This window comes from Charadrius vociferus, unplaced genomic scaffold (assembly GCF_000708025.1).
Source record: "Charadrius vociferus isolate BGI_N301 unplaced genomic scaffold, ASM70802v2 scaffold325, whole genome shotgun sequence".
NCBI classification, from domain to species: Eukaryota; Metazoa; Chordata; class Aves; order Charadriiformes; family Charadriidae; genus Charadrius; species Charadrius vociferus.
In genome coordinates this window covers 2457026-2481072 of record NW_009648526.1, presented here as the reverse complement: position 1 = coordinate 2481072, position 24047 = coordinate 2457026, and the positions used below count along the sequence as shown (strand labels likewise).

The 24047-nt window shown below is 36.9% G+C and overlaps 1 protein-coding gene across 2 annotated transcripts in view; it reads left to right on the top strand.

The window, feature by feature from the left end:
* NEDD4 (neural precursor cell expressed, developmentally down-regulated 4, E3 ubiquitin protein ligase) overlaps positions 1-20094 on the top strand; it is a 45784-nt gene extending 25690 nt beyond the window's left edge. For both annotated transcript variants that reach the window (XM_009885733.1, XM_009885732.1), the window contains 23 exons: positions 38-99; positions 2086-2188; positions 3065-3234; positions 3798-3915; positions 4022-4189; positions 5994-6059; positions 6706-6825; positions 7192-7398; positions 8392-8469; positions 8710-8764; positions 8855-8913; positions 9827-9892; positions 12137-12366; positions 12989-13110; positions 13210-13280; positions 14818-14913; positions 15985-16058; positions 16210-16270; positions 16846-16905; positions 17007-17114; positions 17721-17817; positions 19761-19833; positions 19911-20094. In XM_009885733.1, coding sequence (XP_009884035.1) covers positions 38-99; positions 2086-2188; positions 3065-3234; positions 3798-3915; positions 4022-4189; positions 5994-6059; positions 6706-6825; positions 7192-7398; positions 8392-8469; positions 8710-8764; positions 8855-8913; positions 9827-9892; positions 12137-12366; positions 12989-13110; positions 13210-13280; positions 14818-14913; positions 15985-16058; positions 16210-16270; positions 16846-16905; positions 17007-17114; positions 17721-17817; positions 19761-19833; positions 19911-20013 — 2367 coding nt within the window. In that variant the 3' untranslated portion in view covers positions 20014-20094. The remainder of the gene's footprint in view (positions 1-37; positions 100-2085; positions 2189-3064; positions 3235-3797; positions 3916-4021; positions 4190-5993; positions 6060-6705; positions 6826-7191; positions 7399-8391; positions 8470-8709; positions 8765-8854; positions 8914-9826; positions 9893-12136; positions 12367-12988; positions 13111-13209; positions 13281-14817; positions 14914-15984; positions 16059-16209; positions 16271-16845; positions 16906-17006; positions 17115-17720; positions 17818-19760; positions 19834-19910) is intronic.
* The last annotated feature ends 3953 nt before the right edge of the window (positions 20095-24047 follow it).

Sequence of the window (24047 nt, the reverse complement as noted above, 5' to 3'; positions counted from 1 at the left end):
ATACAGACTTTTCTTGAAAAAACTTGTCTTATTCCAGACAGAAAATCCAAGTATGGAGAGACCATATACGTTTAAGGATTTTGTTCTTCATCCAAGAAGGTTAGTAAATACCACATGAAAGTTAGAATTTTTATGTCTAAACAATGCTGTTAAGTATTTACTTGTACATATGTAAACATTGTCTACATTTTTGTTTTCATGAAAGAAATTTCAGCACCAAGGGAGTAAGATATTTGTGGTTCTGCTAAAAAGTCGGCATTTGTTTAAATACTTATTGCTTATTTGGTAAGAGTAAACCATTTTTCTTCAGGCCATCATAAAATTCACATCATAACTTCATCTGTATAATTTACCGTTTCGCTGAACAGTGAAATCACTGACCAATGTTATGTCATAACTCATTTATTTCTTTTCAACTTGAAATTGTTTCCTGCCTTCCTATCTCTTTTGTTTGCCTGTTTCTGTCAATAGTTTTATGTGACCTTAATTGTAAACACAACAATACTTAAACTTAAAAGCTGCTTAACATTTAGGAAAGGCTGTGTTTTTAAAAAAAATAAAAATAAAAATTTATAGGTAACGCTTTGACACTGATATTACTGTTATGCGTTTCATGTCTGTTTTTAAAATGTAGATTCTTAACCTAAATTTGAGCAGTTTTTAGCAACTTCTGGTAGAAATAAAATACATAAAATGCACATCAACATTTTTCAGATAATAGGTTCCAATTTAGAAATAGCATCAGAACTTGTGGGATCTATAGATCTTTATCAGTGACGTTGGTAGCAGAATTATTTAAGTATTTTACACTTCTTGACAAAATCAGTGGTTTTGACGGAGTTAGTGACTGTCATGCTTAATTTAGATCTCCTATTTTTCTGAATTTCTTAATTTAGATTTCCTATTTCTGAACATTTCTTATCCTATAAATGAAGGAAGAATAATATTTATTGTCTCGACATGAATTAATTTAAATTGTCATTTGTTAGTCAAGGATCTGACCTCTTCTTGTAGTGGATACCACATGAATTTGGCAACGCTTTATAGGAAGAAATACTGCCAGAGATTCAGGCACATTTCTGCCTTGAAATCTTACTTTAACTTTTAGATATTTTAGTATTGTTAATGCCTGTTCTTCAGTTTTGCTCATGTTTGCATTTACTTGGGCAGGAACATTAATAAGGTTACTGCCTTCGCAATACCTCAAGCTGAGTAAGAATTATTAACATATTAATAGTCCGAAATGAATTACTTTAACTATTGTATTGGAAAGTAAGATAGTAGGTTACTTCCTCTTTCAAAGGGATTTGGGCTTTTCTGAAACCAAAATACAATCAGAATGAACACGTTTATAATCCAACATGAAATGTTTTTCTGGGTATCAGGAAATCTAATTCACTTTTTCTGCATAGCAAAAAAGAAAAAAAAAAAAGTGAAGTATTAGACCTTAGTTATTGGGGTGGGGTTTTTTTAATTTATTTTAATAAGATGATGTGCCAGGTATCCAGTTGACTCGCTAATGATGTTTTCAGGACTCGGGTTTTTTTTTATACTAATAGTCAAACAAATGAGATAATTTGGCAGGTTTCTTTACCAAGTGAAAATATTAAATAAAGTCAATATGGGGAAATCTTATTTTCAGGCTTCTAATGATGCATTAAGCTAACTACAGAGAGGCAGATGCTGAAGTATACGAGCTTGCTGTAACTTAAAGTTTTAAGAAAAGTGGTCCTGTAGGTTGAAATAATACTTGATAGATTGTCTGCACATAGTCAGATTATTATATGAATTAAATTCTCATTCTTATTTTCTTGTTCTTTATTGTTATTCGTTGGATACTAGGGAAGTTTGCAGAAGAGTGAGTTGGAAAGAAAGGTTTCCAGTTTTGGTACATAATATCACGTTGTACTCGGAAGTCTAAAAACTTGATACTGTTGTAGAACTTAATGAATTTAAACTATAAAAAGTCAAGTTTGTGTTGAGAAACTTAGGAATAATCATCTAGCTGTGCTTTTTCAGCTATTTTATTTCCAGGTAACAATTTCACAAGTGCACAACAAGAACACTTTATTTTCTTTTCTGCAGCCATAAATCAAGAGTTAAAGGCCACCTTAGATTAAAAATGACCTACTTACCGAAAAGCAATGGGTCTGAAGAAGAATCCACGGAACAGGCTGAAGAATTGGAGGTATTTATTGCTGCAAATCCTAGCAAATGTCTTCAGCTATTAGCAGTAGTTACAGTAAAAATGAATGTTAGGAACCACTAAGCTATAAATAGTGGTTTTTAGAAACAAACCAGTTAAAAGCGATTGCTTGTCTCTTACATAAAAGTTGTAAGTCTACATAAAAATTCTGGAGCAGTTTTTCTAACTAAAGGGCGGGCTTTGTCACTACATCTGAAAAAGAAAACATACATTAGGCTTTTGGTTTTGTTCTGGTACTGACTTGCCATATATCTATGTAACTTTTCTTGTTTTAGAGTTAATGGAAGTATCCTTACGCAGTATTGTTGCTGCTGTTTAACGTTTTTTTGATCCCAGCCAGCCAGACACTGATATCTTGCTGGTTTTAAAATTTCAGCGCTCCAATTTATAAGGATATTTTGATCTTAACTACTTTACATTGTAATCTTTTGTAAGCACATGCAGTTTAGATCAATGGTTTTCTTTTCAAGTCTTAACAACTCTATTCAGTGTTACCGCCTTTGCTGTAATTAAACTTTCTGTTACAAAATGGTATGCCCATCTGACTACTACATTTGCAGCATATGTATGAAATGAAACTTATTTACTTTTTAAAATCTGTTCTCTGAATGCTGTTTATTTTCCTGGAATAAACAACTTTTGATGCTAAAATGTTTAAGGAACTTGAGTTAAAAATAAGATTTCTGCATGCATAATTTGTCCTATCATTTCTTGAGAAATATATACAATAAACCCCAGAGCTGACCTTACTGGCTTAAGTTGTAGTAGAACTGCACCTTAAAAGGGGGATGGTTTAATAAACTGAGATACTTTTTCAACTTTGGTAATATTAAATGTGGTTAATATTATATTTCATAGCCTGGGTGGATTATATTGGACCAACCAGATGCTGCTAGCCAGCCACAACAGCAGCAGCAGGAGTCTCCTCCGCTGCCTTCAGGCTGGGAAGAAAGGCAAGACATCCTTGGAAGGACCTACTATGTTAATCATGAATTCAGAAGAACACAATGGAAAAGACCAACTGCTCAGTATGTATTTTGGCCTAAAAATTCAAGTCTTATATTAACTAGTGTAACTAGTTCACTCTTGTTATGTTGAAAGCAAGGAGAACTCAATAGTGAACAGCTTGAGAATTAGGAGAGAGCTTTCCATAGTTTAACTTACAAGTCCATGTGTCATGGTCACTTCCTGTTCTCTGGAAGTATGTATTCAAATAGAAACTGGTTGCAATGGTAAGAGATAATAACTATAGTAATGGAAAGGAAATTATTTTCCAGCTGACCCTGGTTCCTCCTTCCCAACAGAGACTGCATTAAATTATTTACCTTGTTTTTTTCAGATTTTTTTTTTTTTTCCCTTAGCATGTGAATTGCAAAAATAATACCTGGACTGCTATCTGGTTCTTTAGTTTAACTTACACTTCGCATTGACATGAATGCTTATTCTTCTTAAACAGTTCACGTAGATTTTTATAGTTTATGACTTTTTGTTTTTCTTCTGCCAAATTGACTAATGTACGGTCTTGCTGTTAGCCTAGCTTACTGTTGAAAGATAAAACGTGTCTACTGTGTGCTGTCTTCCCCCCCAACAGGGACAACGCAGCAGTTGCGGATATTGGTAGTGTGCAGTTGGAGGCCCAGCATGTGTTCACTCACCGACGACAGATATCAGAGGATACCGAAAATCTAGACAACAGAGATTCCCCTGAGGTAAAAACAATCTCTATATGTTAATCTAGTTAAAAAGTTTCTTTTAACTATTTGTAATTTGTAACTACTTTTTAAAAATGTTTTTTCCTTATTTTTCTCTTTAAAGAGCTGGGAAATTATAACAGAAGATGAGGCAACAATGTATAACAATCAGAACATTCAAATACCTCTCTCTCAGAGTAATTGTGATATACAGACTCATCTTGCAGAAGAATTGAATACTAGACTTACTACCTCTGGAAGTTCAGCTACTGGCCAGTCAGCAGCCTACGCTGTAAATTATTTTTTTTGTTGTTCTAACATACAGAAGTATCTATAATGTTTTGCACAAAATGTTACTACTGATAGAATTAGATCCATAAATACTTCATATTGACAACTATATTTTTAATTTAATCTTGAAGGCAGAGAATTTAAGAGTAATCTTTTCACTATAGAACCCCATCTAAGCAAGCATTTTATTCTTCCCCACTTTGCTTATGTGTATTTCTGCCTGAGATTAAAACTGACTTGTTAACTCTTTTTCAGTCTGTAAATCTACCTCTTACTCTAACATTATACTAAGTACTGCTGAAACCTACAGAGGAAGGAAGCTGTTTATATCCTGAAAGCTTATTTCTAAGAGAATCGTGCTATATTGGTTATTTTTTTCCAGTAGCACAAGTTTTAATATAACTCATTTTTCATTGTGAATATTGGGATAAGGTTTTATGATTGGACTGGGTAAACCTGATGACTCCATAGCAGTGAAAAGGGGACCTCGTTCATATAGTTCCACAGCCTTTGCACCACTTGTGAAACTTATCTGACCTCTCAGTGAGTCTCTTCAGCTTGCTAACCCTGCAGGAAACTATTCTCTTTTTCCTCAACTCTGTTTTTTTTTATTGTTTTGGCAAGCTCAAACAGCATTCTAGGTTGTCTGACGCATACTACGCTGGCAAAGGGAAAGCAGCAGGAGTACGTAGCCAGGACTGGGACTTGTCTTTTTGGTGGTAGCAAGCAATTAAATAAGCTCAGCTGTCTTGTGAAAGCTGAGCTCCACAAACAGCCGTGTAACCTGATATTGAGAAATCCACTGTCCATTGAGGAAAGCCTGTAGAGGTCACCCAGACCATCTAGTCTAAGATTTTGGTATTTAAATAAAATCATTAACTCTTATGATGCTGAGAATGCCATTCCAAATGTAAATTTGGAATTGACCATGTTTTTCTTAAGTTTGCATCACCAATGTTACTGGAAACAGCAAAGAGAGACTAACAAGACTTTACTTGATCTCTGCTATTCAGACTCCTATGGATAGCAAGAAAACTGTTATATCAGCTTTCTTGCGTGGCTTAAACAAAGGAAGAGGCAGTGTTCAAATTATTTGCAAGAGCCAGCTAGAATGACAGTCTTGCCTCCCTTCACCTCTATCACCCCAAAAAAAGAGAATTTTAGAACTTAATCACGCTTTTTCTTTGAAGTATTCTAAAATGTTATGTAGGTAGGGAAAAGTCCTTCAAATAATTTGGGAAATTCTGGAGCAAGATGAAATATAGTTGCTTAATTGTAGCAGATGAGATCTAAATAGGGCTCTAGGCAGAAAGGTGGATGCTTATGTAAAGTCCAGGGATTGAATTACTCTTCTCAAACCGGCTATCTCAGACTCTCATATCTTGTCATTATTAACTTAATCTACTCTGAAAAGTTGTTAGCTCTGATATATCACATGCTTTAGTCTACTGACAAGATAATACAGGAAGCTCTGTACTGTAAATTCAGTTGTAATGTAACTGGCTGCAGTTAACTCTAATGTTTGAAGTGCCAAAAACTCTATTGTTCGGGTTTTCAGAACTTTCACAAGCCTCTGTATTATTCTGTTTTAAGGTTATAATAGACACTGTGAACTCAGTGTTTCTAACAGTGTTAAAACTGTATTCCAAAATAGTGTGTTATATTGACATTTCAAAACAAATAAGACACTTTGCTCAAGGTGAAAACTGTAACAGTGTAAAGCGTGATAACCATTGTTGACTGTTTGCTAACATCCTTAGAGCGGTGGTAATAGCTAATATGTTGTTCTTGTTCACTACTTCAAGAACCATTCCAGCAGAAGAGGTAGTCTGCAAACATACAGAGTTGAAGAGCAGCCTGCACATCCAGTGGTACGTTATTTCTCAAAAAAACACACGCTTCTGTAGCAGAGAAGTTGAAGGATTTTCTTCACGTGGAACTTTTTTTAACTATGTATTATGTGCTGACATTTGAAATGAGATTTGGCAGCTGTCCTGACAAAATTTGGAATTACGAGTCTAGTAAGATTGGAGTTCAATTGTAAAGCTTTTGTGTTCCAACTTTGTGGTTTTGGTTGAACATTAGTTCAATGCACGGATAGAGCCTGCAGAAAGTAGTAGTCTTCCCACGAAGATGTGAGTTTTGTTTTTCAAGTTGTTTGCTTTATAATTAAAAGCTGTACCACCACCCTTACATTATGTTTTCATGGTGATGTGGCAAACTTAAAATAAACTCACAGCCAGAAGCATTAGGCTGGATCAGCCATGCCTAAACCAGGTATATACATGAATCCTCTTAGATGAGGAGCTTGAATTTAAAAAAAAAAAAAAAAGTTTCTCACTTCACACTACTCAGTAAGGATTTAAATACTGCTTTTCTATTTTATCCAGTTTGTGAAAATCACGAACCTTCTGGATTATAGTTATTTTGTTGTTTTAAGTTGACAGGGGAAAGCATTTTCGCAGTCAGTTTCATAGTTTCCTTAACTGTTTTTCTTCTGTTATCACTATTATTTAGTTACTGCCTACTTCATCTGGATTACCCCCAGGCTGGGAAGAAAGACAAGATGAAAAAGGGAGGTCATATTATATAGATCACAATTCTAGAACCACTACGTGGATAAAGCCAGTTGTACAGGTACTGTCTGTCTTCTAACTATTAATGGTTTTGTTCGTTTAACCTTTTAAACATCTCGCATAACAGAAGTAAAGACCTCTTTGCAATAAAACAAGCATAAAGTGAAAGGCATAAACTGGTAAAGCACTACGTAAAATATCTGAGAAAATGCAATGAGAGTTAGGGACAGTAATACTTATGGCAATTCACTCTACTATTAGTGTACCAAGAAAGCCTCTGTAGAGTCATAGCTGATTGAGAAGCCTGAAAGATTTCTTTTAACCTTGGTATCATAACCAGTGATTTTTTTTTAATCAATTTTGTTGATATTAGACAAAAATATATTGCTGTACAGGGTTTTGACTTTTTTTTTGTCATATACTATAGATTGCTGTGGAAACAGGACAGTTGTCAGCTGTGCAAAGTATTTCTATAGGAAGACAACCACCAGCAACGTCAAGTGATTCATCACAACAGTCTTCTCAACAGCAGCCTGAAATGGAGCAAGGATTTCTTCCTAAAGGCTGGGAAGTCCGACATGCACCCAATGGGAGACCATTCTTTATTGACCACAATACCAAAACTACAACATGGGTACTGGAAAACTCCTCTCATGGGCTGAAGTTCTATTTCCTCTCAAGCCAAAGCTTTGCTGCTTTCAGCAAGCTTCTGTAGATGTTTTTAGTGCCAAGATAGCTGTGTCATGTCTGTTAAGGAACATTTGTAATAGATATTTTAAATGACTTAGCATTTTTATCATGAGTAGAACATTATAAATTTTACAAACTGAATTGGCACTTGAAAGTTTAGCTTGGAAGGACGAAAATACTCCTGTGTATAGGAATCTGCTTCACAGATGTAAAGCATGTCCTAAATGACACTTCTGTCATAACTGTAAAGCTTACATGTGCTGTTAGCAGAAATCAGTTTTGTAGACTTACCTTCAACAGGAAATCCATTACCTTGAATTCATCACATGGTACAGTGCACAATGCAAACTTTTGTGAATTGTTAAGAAAGCAGGCCAGGTGCAGCTGCAGTATGGATGAGGGAGTTGTACAGCTACAGTTGCACAGAGTGGCACTGCACACCACTAGGCAGTGCTCGGAGATGGACTTAAGCATTTAAAGAGTAGGTCAGGACTACTGTCAGGTGAAAGAGAAACGGAGAAATGCATTAAATTGGTTCAAAATGAACATTCATTTCTTCAGGGTTATGGAAAAACCTCATGTAACACAAACACCTTCCCCCTATCCTCAAAAAAGACCCCAACCATCAAACATAACAAGCACAAGGTGTGCCAGAAACTGTGTGGAAAGATTAATTCAACTCAATTATACCAAAACGGAGTTGAATGAGGGATTATTTATTTATATATATATATATAAAGTGAGAGGTCATTAGAAGATGACTGTAAACTACTGGAGGACTGCAAATCCCCAAGGACTACCTGGTTGCAGAATACGCAACAATTATCTAGTTGGTACTGGGCGTATTCTTTACATAATCATTAATAAAGAGGAAAAAATTAAAAGCAAAACAAAACAACAAAAGGATTTTAACGTGCTGCTTGTTTTGTTTTCAAAGGAAGATCCAAGACTGAAAAATTCTGCTCATCTGAGGAGAAAGACTTCCCTAGACCCAGTAGACCTGGGGCCATTACCAGTAAGTAAACCGTTTCATACTTCTTTTGTAGATACAACAATTTAAATGCTTGAATTAGCGCTATCAAAACTTGCACATAAGAAAATGCAGCCTGCTTTTTTTATACAAAATAATACTCTAATTTGAATTCCAGTGCTGTAAGTAGGTGGAGTGGGGCACTGCCCCCAACTGCCCATCATGTTAAGTTCCATACAAACTGTATGGTCAGAAATTTATAATAAAAGTGTCCCCTTCTTACAGCCAGGGTGGGAAGAGAGAACTCACACAGATGGAAGAGTATTCTTCATAAACCACAGTATGTACAATGTAGCATTCTCTCCCCACTCATCATTTTATTTCTGAACGTTATCTAAATTACTGGAACTAATTAAGAAATGTCTTGCAGATACAAAGAAAACACAATGGGAGGATCCTCGACTGCAGAATGTGGCAATAACTGGACCAGTAAGCTTTTCTTATGTCGCTTTACATATTTTTCAAGAATATTGTTAATAGAAACCAAGCAAACTCTTGTCATTTATCAGGTACTCTGTCTAGAAGATGAAATCCCCAGGATGTATTTCACTTTAAAGACTGTTTAGAAAGCTTTCTGTGGAAATGGTCTTTAAATGCCAGAAAGAAAAGTCAGTTCCCATAGTAGTAAGAAACTTTTCTTTTAGACTTGGTGGGGGCATATGAAGTGGGTAAGAAATTTTATTTTTTTTATCCACAGTGTCCAAAATAAAACTAGCTCAATTCATGAAGTGAACTTGGGAGGTGTGAGGGGGAAGGCTTTAAAGGAATGAAATTCATATCCAACTAAAAAATAATTATCTAGCCTTGATACTTAATCTGAAGTGCAAAATTACCAGGACTAATTGCAAAGATGGTACACATTATAATTATAGATGGGTTTTAATGTTCAGCTGATATCTGCGTTTATTAATAGCCCACATATGTAAACAACCTTCTCTGTCCATGGAAAATAGAGGTGTTTGTAGCCAGGTCTCTCATGATACAGCAAGGAAAGACTATGCGTTACGTAAGTCACCAAAGGCATTTTGGTCACTTTGATCTGGGCCAGTCAGTGATCTTAGTCAGTCACGTCAGCTGATGAAGAAGTACAGGATAAATTGTGTAAAAACTGATCAGAACCAATGATCTGAACAAATAAGTATTTTTCATTCCAGATGTTTGGAACTGTCCATATATTTATAAATTCAAAGTCTCCCCTGATACGTAGTAAAACATGTATTCCTGTTTTCTCAGGACTTAATGCATTGTCTATGTTTCACAAATACAGACTGGTTTATATTACATTAATTGTTAGAGTAACTCAAGCATGGTTTTGGTTTGGTTTTTTTTTTCCTTTTTAAAGGCTGTGCCTTACTCCAGGGACTATAAGCGGAAGTATGAGTTCTTCAGAAAGAAATTGAAGAAACAGGTTAGTAATCCGTAGGAGTCCAGCAGAAGTTTAGGAAACTTAATCCCTTAAACAAAGGAAAGTTTAGGTTACAGTGAAAGGAAATTGAACTTTGTAACCTGCTTAACAAAGGTAAATTCACTGTCTGATCACAAATAGATTTGTGACTTGGTAACAATTGGCAGTTAACAATTATCTAACAGTAGGGTTTGTGACTATGCAGTGATGACACTGCAAGCAATCTAATTGAAAAGGCAGAAATTCTAAAGGGTTAAAGAAGCTGTGAAACCGGAAGTAGTTTGGAAATCACTGATCTCGCATATGAGTTTTTGGAACTCAGAATGTGGAAATAGAATTTCTCAGAATACATTTTAGATTATTCAGATAGAAATCTGTACTGTCATCTTGATCAGGCTAGATGACTAATAAATTGTTACAGCCTTAAAACCTTAAGTTTATGAATCTCATTTGCAGGTTCTAGTTTGAAGTGACAGTGCCAGATATATTTATAACATATAGCATAAAAGACTAAATAGCATCTGGATATCCAGATAACAATGAGTCTTTGCACAACTGCAATCAAATTTGGTGTTCTTGGGAGATATTTTATATGTATAATAATCGCCTTTGAGTTTAGACCCATACTTCACCTTTTACCTACCCAGCCTGTCTCTAGCCTTTCTGAAACCTATGCATTTTGACCTGACGTGTAAATTGCACGCAATTATATATGCACCTCATTTTTTGTGTTCCTAGTGAAAAAAGCTTGGCATTCATTCAAATGACATTATCCTAATCTGAGAAGGGACAGACAGCTCAGCCACACGATACAACTGTAGTATTTTGAGAATTAAATACCTGTGTAGAGTTTTAAAGCATACTATTGCCTTTTAAGTATTCACCAATATATAAATGACAGTTAGGGTAATGGATTGATTTACATTGAGATTTAATTATTGAATACTATTTTAATTAGATAAGTTTGGGTTTAGTAATTGATTTTATTGTTGCTTGAGCTTTTTTCTGAAAAGTTGATTTCAAGTAAAGACAGGATATTTTTTTTTAATTTAGGGTTATTCACTGCTTTATGAAATGGTGAAAAACACCTGTATATTTCAGCCACCATGTAGATTAGACATATAATACTGTACAGTATTTTGCAACTTGGAAAATGGCAAATAATGCACTCCCCTATCCCAAGTAATTAAATTAAATTTTGTTTGTAGTTTGGATCAAGCTGTTGCTGGATATAAATAGGCATTACAGTTAAATGCAGCCTTCTATTTTTTTTTTTATTTGGGATGTTTAGGATAGATTGTTTAAGGAGTATAAGAAAATAAAAAGGAAGCATATCTGAATGTGGGCTCTTCAGATTGATTTATTTCTGCATTCAAAAATTCATTATTTCTACTTAGTGTGTGACTAGTTCTTTGAAATATTAAGTTTCATTGCATCATCCTAATCTAGTCGTAGAGCAAAACAAATTGAAATTTTCTGTTCCCACTTTCACTGAATTTCTTAATTTTGCCTGAAGTAATTGCTGAAATAAACTGGCTGAAGACAAGTGAAATCAAGAAAATACTTTGTTCTCATATAGTGATTCAATGATTTGCAAATTTTTATTCCTGGTTTATTAGGGGCTTACTCTGAAAGTTCAGCAGCAAATATGAGCTCCTTGGGGTTTTTTTATTTAAATACTTTCCTATATGATAGTAAATATAAACCTTGTGATTTGTTCCTGTGACTTCAAATTTTAAGTGGACTAACTTTTGTTTTACTGTTGTAGGAATACTTGTTTGTCATGTATGTCTTAAGTAGGAGAGTGGGGCACCTAGCCTTATAGTTAGACTATTGAACTAGAAGGTGAAATAAGTCAGGTAAAATTGTTCCAAAATAATTTTATTTATAAACTCTGAGCGTTTTTTTAATCAAGTTTATATTATGATGAATTTTCAGTGTTAAAAAAAGATTATATGCCTTGCTGCATGCAGAACAACTGAGCATATGCTGTTACTAGTAAGAACTTATTTTAACCCTATTTTCTTGGTACAAAATAGAACTTAGTATCTGAAACTCTTCATGCTAGTCAAACTGTATGTAAATGGAGCCTTTTATCAATCATATTGTGTTGTTTCCAAATTATTAAAGAAAAGGATTTGTGTGCCATCCTGTGTTTTACAAAATTTGCATGCTCTACAAGACTAAAAGATGCTGGGGTTTGTTCTTTTGTTCTTTGTCTTCATATCTTTTTATATTTTTTTTTAGGGTGATATTCCAAATAGATTTGAAATGAAAATTCATCGCACAACAATCCTTGAAGATTCTTATAGAAGAATTATAGCTGTAAAGAGAGCAGACTTCCTTAAAGCAAGACTTTGGATTGAATTTGATGGTGAAAAAGGTTTAGACTATGGAGGAGTGGCCAGGGAATGGTTCTTCCTTCTCTCTAAAGAAATGTTTAATCCTTATTATGGATTGTTCGAATATTCAGCTACGTAAGTAATACAGGTCTGGAAGACATGAAGACTAGTTAGGGAAAGCAGATCAATCATATTTCTCATATCTACTTTAAAAATGGAATTACTGGGTTTTTTTCTACCCCTCCTAAGCTGTATAGGAGAGTTTAATTGTTAATAACTGCAATATTCTGCACCTAGTTCTTTGTTTGACAGAAGAATAATGTGGAGACAGCACCTGTAGCTTTTTTTCAGCAGTCTAACATAAGCCATGTCATCTTTGCATAGACAAGCATCTGCTTGCAACCATGTACTACTTACAGAAGAGGCAGTATTTAACAAATAATGTGGAGAATGTTATTCTGACTACTTTAAAACTAATAGGAGTTAAGCCCTTCTCTTTGGTATATCTCTAACTTACAAAGGTAGTTCATGGTGTTTCAAAACCGTTATTTCTGCTGTGCTAATAGAATCTTCTACTGAGTGTTGTTTCATATTAGATTAGTGATTTATTAACCTAAATATGATTATTTTTTCAACTTCATGAAAAGAAATACCCGATGTAATCAGTGATGTCTTTCAGATCTTCAAATGTGGGACTGTTCCAATAGTACAACACTTTGTTTTTCTTTCTCTTCCCCGCTCCCTCCTTCAACTTCAGAGATAACTATACTCTGCAGATCAATCCAAACTCTGGACTTTGCAATGAAGATCATCTCTCTTATTTCAAGTTTATAGGTCGGGTAGCTGGAATGGCTGTTTACCATGGCAAACTTTTGGACGGTTAGTATTAATGTTATGTAATATGATATTTAGATTAATATTGAGCATATTTTTAATTTTAAGTTAAATACTGTTCAATTTATTTGTTCTTCTTTAAAGCCTTTTTTATTCGTCCTTTTTACAAGATGATGCTCCAAAAACCAATAACACTTCATGATATGGAGTCTGTGGTACGTAATTTGCTTTATTATGTATGTTAGGATTTAATGTTCGTATTTTTTATATATATATATTTTTAATGGCACTGTGAAGGTTGAAAATGCATGATTCACAGGTACTTTAGGCTACACCTTTTATAAGTGTAGGTTGTATAGGAATCAAAACTTCCAGTGAAAACCAGAGACCTCTAGACACTAAGGTTCTTAAAATTAAATGTAAACATGTTTGAGATCCCTGTCTCAACCTGCTTTTTAAATTATTTTATGTCTTGTGATTATTAAAAAGAAACATTCTTATACTTTCAGGGACTGAAAGTATAAGAAGTATTAGAAGAAAACGTAGTCCTTACAATTTTCTTGTTTGTTTCCCTGATAACGATTCTCATCTAGAGTAGTTGTGGGCAGAGTGATTTTTATTCAGTCTCTTTAATCTATTACTGGTTTTGCTGTCATATAAGAATACAGAATATAGTTCCTATCTGTTTCTAAGTAATAAATTTATGAATGTGTCCTGTTTTTTTCTGAGTTTGGGTTTGCTGTTTGTTTGGTTAGTTTGGGTTTTTTTTTGTTTTTTTTTTTTGTTTTTTCCCCGGTGCTATAGAATCATAGAATGGTTTAGGTTGGAAGAGACCTTTAAAGATCATCTAGTTCCACTCCCCTGCCATGGGCAGGGACACCTCCCACTAGACCAGGCTGCTCAAAGCCCCATCCAGCCTGGCCTTGAACACCTCCAGGGATGGGGCATCTACAACTTCCCTGGACAACCTGTTCCAGTGTCTCACCACCCTCAGAGAAAGAGTTTCTTCCCAGTATCTAATCTAAATCTTCCCTCTTTCAGTTTGAAACCGTTACCCCTCATCCTATCATTATACTCCCTGATAATGAGTCCCTCCCCATCTGTCCTGTAGCCCCGTTAAGTACTGGGAGGGGCTATAAGGTCTCCCCAGATCCTTCTCTTCTCCAGGCTGAACAACCCCAACTCTCTCAGCCTGTCCTCACAGCAGAGGTGCTCCAGCCCTCTGATCATCTTTGTGGCCTCCTCTGGACCCGCTCCACCATGTCCATGTCCTCCTTATGTTGGGGACCCCAGAGCTGGACGCAGTACTGGAGGTGGGAGTCTTATCAGAACAGAGTAGAGGGGCAGAATCCCCTCCCTTGACCTGCTGGCCATGCTGCTGGTTATGCAACCCAGGATGTGGTTGGCTTTATCTTAATTTTCATTTCCTAAGGCTCTTTGTAGTAATGACTAACAATAAGGGGAAAGTAAATACAGGATGAGAGATAGAGTCCAAAATATGTTACTTCAGATAATGCTGTGACATCTTACCACCATTTTGCTATGTGAGAGATTTTTAGTCCTGAGATTGCAGAGTCCTCAGGTTTCAAATGTCCTTAAAGGTCTTTGTAGCTTTGTACAATTTCGGAGTCTCTGTATCCAATACAGGATTATCCTAGGTAGCAGCATTCACTGGGCTGTAGTGGAGCCTCCTGGAGCTTCAAACATGGGTACTCTATTTTGTATTTGTGATTTTGTAATTCTCTCTCTTAGGATAGTGAATACTATAATTCTCTGAGATGGATTCTTGAAAATGATCCAACAGAACTGGACCTCAGATTCATAGTCGATGAAGAACTTTTTGGTCAGGTTAGTATCTTTATGTAAAGTAGAATAGACAAAACATGAAAGAAAACATTTGACCTGTGAAATTAGCTGATCTTATCTGTATGGTATTAAGGAAAACCCTTCATTCACAGACATGTTGGTTTATTCGCTCAGCTTCTTCCTTTAGCTGGCACATGCTCATGCAATGCTCTGTTAGCCTGGCTGTGGTGATAAAGGACTTTGAAATAAGCAGAGCTTTAAAAAGCAGCTTGTGCTTTTTTCTTAAATAATACTTGTATTGAAATGTAGCTGTTGCTGTGAGTGCAACAGACTGAGATATCCATAGTGCCATTCCTTAATCTGGAGTAGAGGTTGGGTTGATGCGATTGTCTGGAAAAGATGAGCTCTTTTTGAAATGGCTGGAATCATAAATTTCCCTGAGAGATAATAATAGGGTTTTTTCTCTAAGATGTACTAGAAAACTATGGAATAGACAAGATTGTTGTGTAGAAAGCTATCCAAGATAAGTCATGTAGAAATACCACAGGTCCTGGATAAAAATTCCAAATTACAGGTGCCAACTAGATCTAAGAAGGATATTATTGTGGTCTTGTGTAATTAAAGTGATCCTAAATAGGAGCGTGAAAACGTACATCCATAATGAACTGAAAATCAGATCTTTATCTACTGTGGTTCTAGTTGTATAAATCATTGTGTGACAGATATGCACATTGATTCACTTATTTACTGGGACCATTATTGAAATTGTTCTTTAAGTGTTTTTCCTTGAGACTTGGAAAAAAGGCAGAGTCATTGAATATGCAGTTAGTGAAGTCCACATTTACTGAGGATTTGTGTGCAGACTTAGGTGCTTTATTGTAGCAGGCCAGAAAAAAATGGAGGTTGCTCCATTGCAGTCTGGCATCCCTGAATAATATATTTTTTAAAACAATCAACCAAATTCTTTTTATTCAGGTGACCTGTGAAACTGGTTCTATTTCTATAGCTTTCAAATTCTGCAGCCTTCAAGAGTAAACTAAATTACCTAATATTACCATATGAATCCTGTTACCTACGTATCTCAATAAGACCCATTCTATGTCTTGCATTTAGACCCATCAACATGAACTGAAAGCTGGTGGATCAGAAATAGTTGTCACCAACAAGAACAAGAGAGACTACATTCAGTAAGTAGTGCTTACAATGTGCAATGGATCTCGCTGGATTGCCCCTCTAGTAATAGGGGCTGTCTGTTAGTTATATTAACAAAGGGAAGGCGTTGCTTTGTATATAAATTGCTTTTCTTTTAAATGGTTTTGGTTTTGTTTTTTTTTACAGTCTTGTAATTCAATGGAGATTTGTGAGCAGAGTACAGAAACAAATGGCAGCCTTTAAAGAGGTATAGTTTTAATTACAAAAGAAATTCTTTTAAGAATTTGTTGCATCTAATCTTAAGACAGGCTTTTTTGGACATCCTAAAGACCCACAGATAATTTTGTTACAGGTATAAAAAAGGCAATGATAACTTTGTAGTGTCGGCTTTGAATTACTTCAGACCTTTTGGTCTATTTTTACTGAGGTGTTTAATTCATACTGAAAAAAAAAAAAATGCTCAGTCCTGGCTGACAGCTTTAGCTGTAGTGCAAACTATTTCATGGACTCTGCAGAAATGAAAATTAAATCAAACTAATAGAATTAAATTAAACTAGCAGGTTTATCCTTATTTGTATAAACTATATTACATATAGGATATTCAGACTTACATATTCACCATTCAGCGTAGCACAGTGAAGGTGTGAGATAAGTTAGAATTCTAAGTACTGTAACCAGACTGGGGGATTCTGGTGTCCAAACTTGTGTATTTGATGTATTGCTTTGGCTTTGTTTACTAAAGCATATAAATATCATTCTCAATGAGCAAAAATGCTTAAATAATGTTGACTTGTTTTTTAAAAACTTCCCTCATCTTTTTAGGGCTTTTTTGAACTAGTACCACAGGATCTGATTAAAATTTTTGATGAAAATGAGCTAGAGGTAAGTGTATCAAGGGAAAGAAAACAAACTATGTTGAAACTTAATGCTACTGACTTAAACTTCGGTGGTGTGTTTTCTTCTTTTTTTTTTTATCTGTGTAGTTATTAATGTGTGGACTGGGAGATGTGGATGTAGCTGATTGGAAACTACATACGAAATACAAAAATGGCTACAACATAAATCATCAAGTAATACAGTGGTTCTGGAAGGTATCGTAAAGTTGTGCTATTATTTTACTTAAAACTTGTTCAAAAGCTGCTGCCTTTCAACTGTGCTAGTTTATCATGTGGCTTATCAATAGGTAGGTAAATATTTGAGCATTAAAACTCCTGAGAAAGACAGTAAGAAAACTAAAGATGAGATGCATGGTCAGAATGTAAATATACTACTGATTCTTGCTTTTACAAAAAAAAAAATAATCCATTTCTGACTGGGGTTAAAACTGTTTCAGTGTAGTCTTTTCTGGCATGGTTATGCTAAAGAGGTGTTAAACTCTTCTGTTTAATAAATTACAGGAATTTGGCTGCTAGTACATAACATCAGGAAACTTCAAAGAAAGTAGGGGCCAGATCTTCAAGGGAAGTATTTTAACAGCCTGCGAAGCCAGTAACTGTACTCTTGTTACAGTGCCATTAAAAAATTGTTGACTTTGTACCTTTTAGCTATAGGCAGAGAAGTAGACTATGTGTCACTAAAAAAATGCATATATATATAAAGGGTAACAATTTAGAGATAGAAACTATGTTGCATAAATTTGTTAGCTTAAAACCTTAATTTAAAAATAAATCTTTAATTGTAATCATTATCATACATAGGCAGTCTTAATGATGGACTCTGAAAAGAGAATAAGATTACTTCAATTTGTTACTGGCACATCACGTGTACCTATGAATGGGTTTGCTGAGCTGTATGGTGAGTACTTACGGTTATGTTCACAATTAAGTAGCAGAGAACATGATACCAACCTTGTCGTGATATTTGATTTCAAACATAAGCACATTATTTTTCAACGTTTGCTTTAAAATTGAGTATATAATGGCAGTTGTAAGAATCAAAGTTAGAGAAAAGTTACTTAGATCACACGCGTTTCCCATGTTCTATAAATACTTCACCATTTTAATTCTGGTTTTGGAAGTTTTTAAATGTATAGGACTTCTCAAATGAATGTGGATGTTAAAGTTCTAAAAAGCTGCAAAGATCCCTGTTTAACATGTGATTGAGCTTGAAGAAAATTCTCAGTTATCCAAGATCTGATTACAAAGACATGCTGGCATTAGTAAACTTTAGATTCTTTTAAGTTCCCCAACTGCTTTATCTGCTCACAAGCCACAGTTGTAAAGATAAAACTCTTTGTAAGGATATACTCTAAAGAGGACCACTGAAATTACATAAGTTAAATATAATGCCAAAAGAAAAGTAGTGAACCTACAATGCAGAGACTGAACCAAGCAGATGACAGTGCAGAGCAGACTTTAATACCAAAGCCAGAAAACCCACTGTGGAAAGACTGTGGGCAAGCGGATAGAGCAGCCCACAAAGGGTGGGGGTGTTTTGCTTATGGGAAGTCTGTTTTCAGCTGCCATCAGCTATTATGTTTTCTGCTAGATGACTTTATGAAGGTTAAAAGTGCTTGAGGTCCTATGTGAGGGACTGAATAGCCTCACTTGCCTATTTGAATAAACGTTTCCTTCTTTGTAAACAAGGCAGTAATTTGTTTATAAAACACTAGAACTGTGAACAAATACCACCCACCATGTGTCCCTATTTCTCCCTTTCTTCGTTTTCATCGTAAATACTCAGTTTATTTTTTCCGTTGCATCAGTGAATGAGTTGTGAGTCCCAATGGGAAGGACAGTGCCCTCAGTGGACTTGAGCCACGCGTCTGCTGTTGCACCTGAACCTTGGTACTGTTGGAGTTACAGCACACGCTCATTGCAGTGGAACCGGATCAGAATTCTGCTTGCCTCTGGATTTTGGTTTATTTGCCTGAAAACACTACCAGAGATAGAACTAAGGAATGATATAGGGGGAGAAACTGTTGAAGCTCTTGGCTCCCTTCTGCCCAGGGATTAGGATATCCTTGGTCAATCTTCTGGCCCAGTCCCAGTTTCTGCAGTTCTGTTCACTCATTAACAAAAAATCCAATTAGTAGTTGTCCTGCACAGTGCTTTGTTTCTTTCTCTTACAGTTATTTCTGCTTTACTGTGGCCAGCGTGCCATCCTCACTAAACCCCAGTAACGATCACACTCACATTTCCAGTACCTGCTTGTATTTGAAGAACTGTAGGTGGTTCTTCAGTGCTTTGTGTTGGTACGTGGCTTTTTGCTGCTGCCGGGCTGCCCCTCTGGTTGTTCCCTTCCCACCTCCGGGCTGCAGTCCTAGAGCTGGCTTTCTAGCTGGAGATCTCCCTCTTGTGGCTCAGAGAGGCATTTCTGCTCATAAAAAGCGCCTGCTTGGTGTCCAGAGCAAATCCACCCGAGTTTGAGAACAGGTTATATAACTTGGCACATTGTGATAACAATGTCTAAATTTTTACATGCAAAATTTATATAGTATAAAACTGTCTTCTGCATAAAATTCTCTGCCAACTACCATGCATATGCATTTAGGTCTTAGACTTCTGAGCTTAAGGTGTAAAAGTCTCTTGAAATTAAGATATAGCAAGAAATAATTAAAAATACAAGTGAATTGGGATTATTGACCATTACTGAGTATAGACAGTACTTGGTTCATATAGATAGCTCCTAGTAATGTCAGAATTCGATTACAAAAACCCAATATATGTCATAATTTGAATTTCTGATTATAAAAGAGCCTCGTAATGGGGTGAAAATTGATGTGTTCTTTTCTGCAGGTTCAAATGGACCACAGTTGTTTACAGTTGAACAGTGGGGTACCCCTGAGAAACTGCCAAGAGCTCATACCTGGTGAGTATTTAATTTAGGTATATTATGACCTTTAGTAAGAGTGATAAAATACTTAAGAATTTTCATCTGTTTTGCAGCTTTAATCGCTTGGATTTGCCTCCATATGACTCGTTTGAAGATTTATGGGATAAACTTCTTCTGGCGATTGAAAATACTCAGGGTTTTGATGGGGTTGATTAAGGCGCAGACTAAATTGTATTGGTCCAGTGCTGCAATTTCATTTTAAGGGTTTACAAACAAATTTGAATTTTCCAGGGATTATTGTTGTATTTAGTCACATGGCTATTGAATCTTCATAGTATGACTTGTAAAGTAAGTAAGTATTAACAATTCACTAAATTTTGAAAATGTATTTTGCCATTTCCACAATTTTGTGTACTTTGCTAATAACTACAATATACACATTGGATGGGCCAGTGCCAAGTAAGTAAAAAATTAAAATGTGTTTAAGCAGTTGCCTGTTCTACACTATTTGACAGACTGTCCTACAGTAAACTACTGAACTAAAACTGTGAAGAAATCTTTGCAGAGGGTGTAAATTTGAATTGCTGCTTTAAGTGGAACAACTGAAATTGTTAAACTGATTTTAAAGCAAAAACATAACACAAAACAAAACCAAAACCACAAAACTGCCAAACTTCACGTAATGCAATATTGTAATCTGTGCTGCTTCAGGCTGTTTGCTACAGATCTGCCCAAAGCACCTTTATAATTCAGCATATTAGGTAAAACATTGGAAAGCATTTGTTTGCATTACCAGCCGTGAGTTTGAAGAACGTTGACTTGCTGACACATTTTGTTAGATTTCTGTTTCTAACTTGCTTTTGTTAAAACAGTGTAACAAACCCAGGATTTTTATATAAAACAGACAAGCAGCAGAATTCTGAATTGTAATGAGAAATTATATCATTTTTTTTGTCTGAATTTGTATACTGTCATTGGTTTGTTGAGTGTTCATCACTTTTTTGATAAATTTGTAGTTCAACGATGGATAACATTTTCAATTCAGCCTTTTGCAACAAATTAATCTTGAAGTGAAATTTGTATGGATATCACTCAGTGTTAGTTACTGGTAGGTAGAGGCCTTTATTATCCGTTCTTGCAGTATTGCACTACATAACAATAAAGAACATGTTTACAGGGTTTTCTGGGCCAAATTCAGCAGTGTGATATGTGCAAACTTCTCTGAACTGCATGGAGGTTATGCACATGTACCCAGGTGCAGAATTTGGTTCTGTAATATGTTTACAGGTTATGCTAGTTTCTATAGCTGCATTTTTATATTTTTTTTCTCCACTGTTAGTCTAGAAACCAAATTTGTTAAGACAGTATAACCAAAGTCATAACCAACAATGTGCAATTTATTGTAGATCAACTTGTCATATAAATCTGAGTTTGATTTCTTTTGTAAATGTGGGTATTTTTTGTATTAATGCTAACACTTTTTGAGCAAGTGCTGGTTAAAATGATTTGCAAAGTTGATTCTAAAAGAAAAAAATGGTTTATATACCTGGCTTGCTCTAATTTTAACATTTTATTACCAATATGATCTGAGGAAATGACAGTATCTAGCTTTGGCCAGCAAACTTCTGTTTCGTCACAGTCTTTATAAATATGCAAGAAGAAAGTGTAGCACATCTCTCTAAAAATATGTAAATTATGTAACAAATGTAATGGGTCTTAAGGGATATTTAAAATCCCACTTTGTTTTATTCTTTGACTAGGTCATTAGGGCTGAGAATATTACATGTAAATAAGGTAACTTATACAAATTTCCCAAATCTATATGCAGTTTTGTAAAACATGAACGATATATCAGTAAATCTGTATAGATTTGAATGTAGCAGGTTTTGTTGCATACTTAAAGTATAAAATAAGGATCCTGAAAGCAGTAAATAAAAGTTTATTCTAATAAGTTGTGACTGAGTTCTTTGAAGTGCAAATTGGTAGTCTTGAAATAGCAAGAATTCAGTAATTTTAGTACTCCTAGCTAGACTGGGGCAGCAGTTCCACCACAATACGCTGCTACTTTTGTTTAGGTGTTGAGGTGCAACAGCGTTGTTTCCTAGTGTTCTGCTCCCAAGATGTGCAGTCCTTGAAAAATTAATACCGTGTTTTTATAAAAGCTCTAGGTCGCTGTGAGCCTCCATTGTATAGCCAGCCTAGAAACACTGCACACGTCAGACAGGCAGAGGTTGGAGGCCCCCCGGAACCGCCAGCTGACTGCTGCTGAGGGAGGGTCAGGCTCCTCTCACCTGTAGGAACACCCTTCTCAGCTGGTGGGCAAGCCCGCAGCCAACAGACTTCGGTGGTGAGTGCGGCAGGGGTGTGAAAGGGGCCCCGAAACTGCTCCAAGCAGCATGGACTGCCCAGCAGCCACGGGGATGCACCACAGGGCTTGGTCCCCAGTGCCAGCTGGGGGGAAGCAGTCCTGGCGTGTGGGTGGAAGCTCCTGGAGGAGGATGCTGCTGTCAGGTGTCGGGCCACAAGGGAATAGCTGGTGCCTCTCCCGGGAGCTGGGGCAGGGCCGGCCTTGCCTGCAGGAGCTCTGCTGTGGGCAAGGCACTGAGTTTTGCACCATGGAAGACCTACGGGAGAAGTGAGCAGACTTGTAGCATTGGGCGGATGAACAGCAAGAGGTCAGAAGGGTCTTTGCAGAGACCTTGTAGAGGCGAAAGTCCAAACCATGCAGTAGGAGTGAGAAGGGGCATCTGGAGGCCCTACTTGGGCAGGTGGTGGGTGAAAATTCCCAAGCTTGTGACTTCTGGCATCAGAAAAAAGGCTGCTTTTGCACCCTTGGGTATGAATTTACACAAATTCTATGGTTCTGTAATAGATGATGAACAAATTGCATTAAGGGAAGGGTTCAGAGCCAGATGGGCCTGAACAAAGCATTCACAGCAAGAAGTGCTGGGTGATAGAGTGCAGAGAGTCCCTTCGGTTTGTTGAGCAATGGTGGTAACAGCTTGTGGTTAAGTGAGAGAAGAGAGGTCAGTGGTGATAAGTACTGTGGTAGGGCCATGGGAGTGAGGCAGCCCTTGTGGAGGATGCACGGGCTGGTGGCAGCCCGCCTCGTGCCTGGACGTGCTCCCAGGCAGCCAGGGAAAGACCAGGAGGAGTGAGAGAGGTGGCCTGTACAGCTGGAGCCACTCAGATGTGGGGAGAACTGTGGAAGAGGTGACAGGCTGGTACAGAGCTCTGTGGGCCTGGGTCGGAGACAACAGTATGGGAAACATCCTGGTGAGGATTTGTCCAAGGCCACCTGTTTGTCCTGAGGAGGTGGGCAGAGCATCTTAAGAAATTCCAGAATTGCAAACGCTGGCTCTTACAGGAGACTAAACTCCCTGACATCTGCAGGAAGGGCGATGTGAGGGGATTCAGTGGGGGATGTTCTGGAGAGGGTCACAAACCACTAACCAAGGGTGCGGGTTTGGCCAGCTGGGGAGATCCTTTCCTGGATCTGCTGCATGTCCCTTTGTACTTGTATTTTCTGCACAGCACAGCTCTGTATTCCCTGAAACACAAACACTTAGATTTTTGGGGGGCAACTCCAGAGGTGCTGCTATGATCCCTTACCTGTCCTTTTCCCCAGAGGCGGTTCCTGCCAGGGCTGTGCTCCAGCTGTGCTGCCTACCATGGCTGGTGTCACCCGTGGCAGTACCAGCTGCTTCCCCGAGGGTTAACGACCATCTCACTGTAATTCCATTACTCAACACCCAGATTGAGGGGTAAAGCAGAAAAATTTCCCGAGTAGGTAAGAACTATATGTACCAATCCGCTGAATAAAAGCGTATGTAGGGTTGCCGTTTGGTAAGATAATTTTGTGCAGATCTGGCTAAAAAGCATCAATCTGTGTGAAGAAACTATCTTTCAAGGGGACACTTGAGCAAGATGCTAATTGTAGAGCAGGGACTGGGCCACAACATGAGGGAGAAGACGGCTACACCAGAAACAGTTTAGCTTTTCTCTGCTTTAGAAACACTGCATGGAAAATTCATGGATTTTTCTGGTAGTGGGTTTCTGGGCTGCGCTGAGCCCGAGACCTGTAAGCAAAACAGCCCCCTGCCCTGGGTGATGGCTTCTGCAGGTAAATAATAATTCAAACCGGCTTTTACAGAACCCGAAAAACAGCTGAGAATCTGCCCTGCGTTTAATCTTTTCCCTGCCAGCGCCGTGCCGCGGCCGCTGCGTGGCGCCATCTCGGCCGCCTGTCA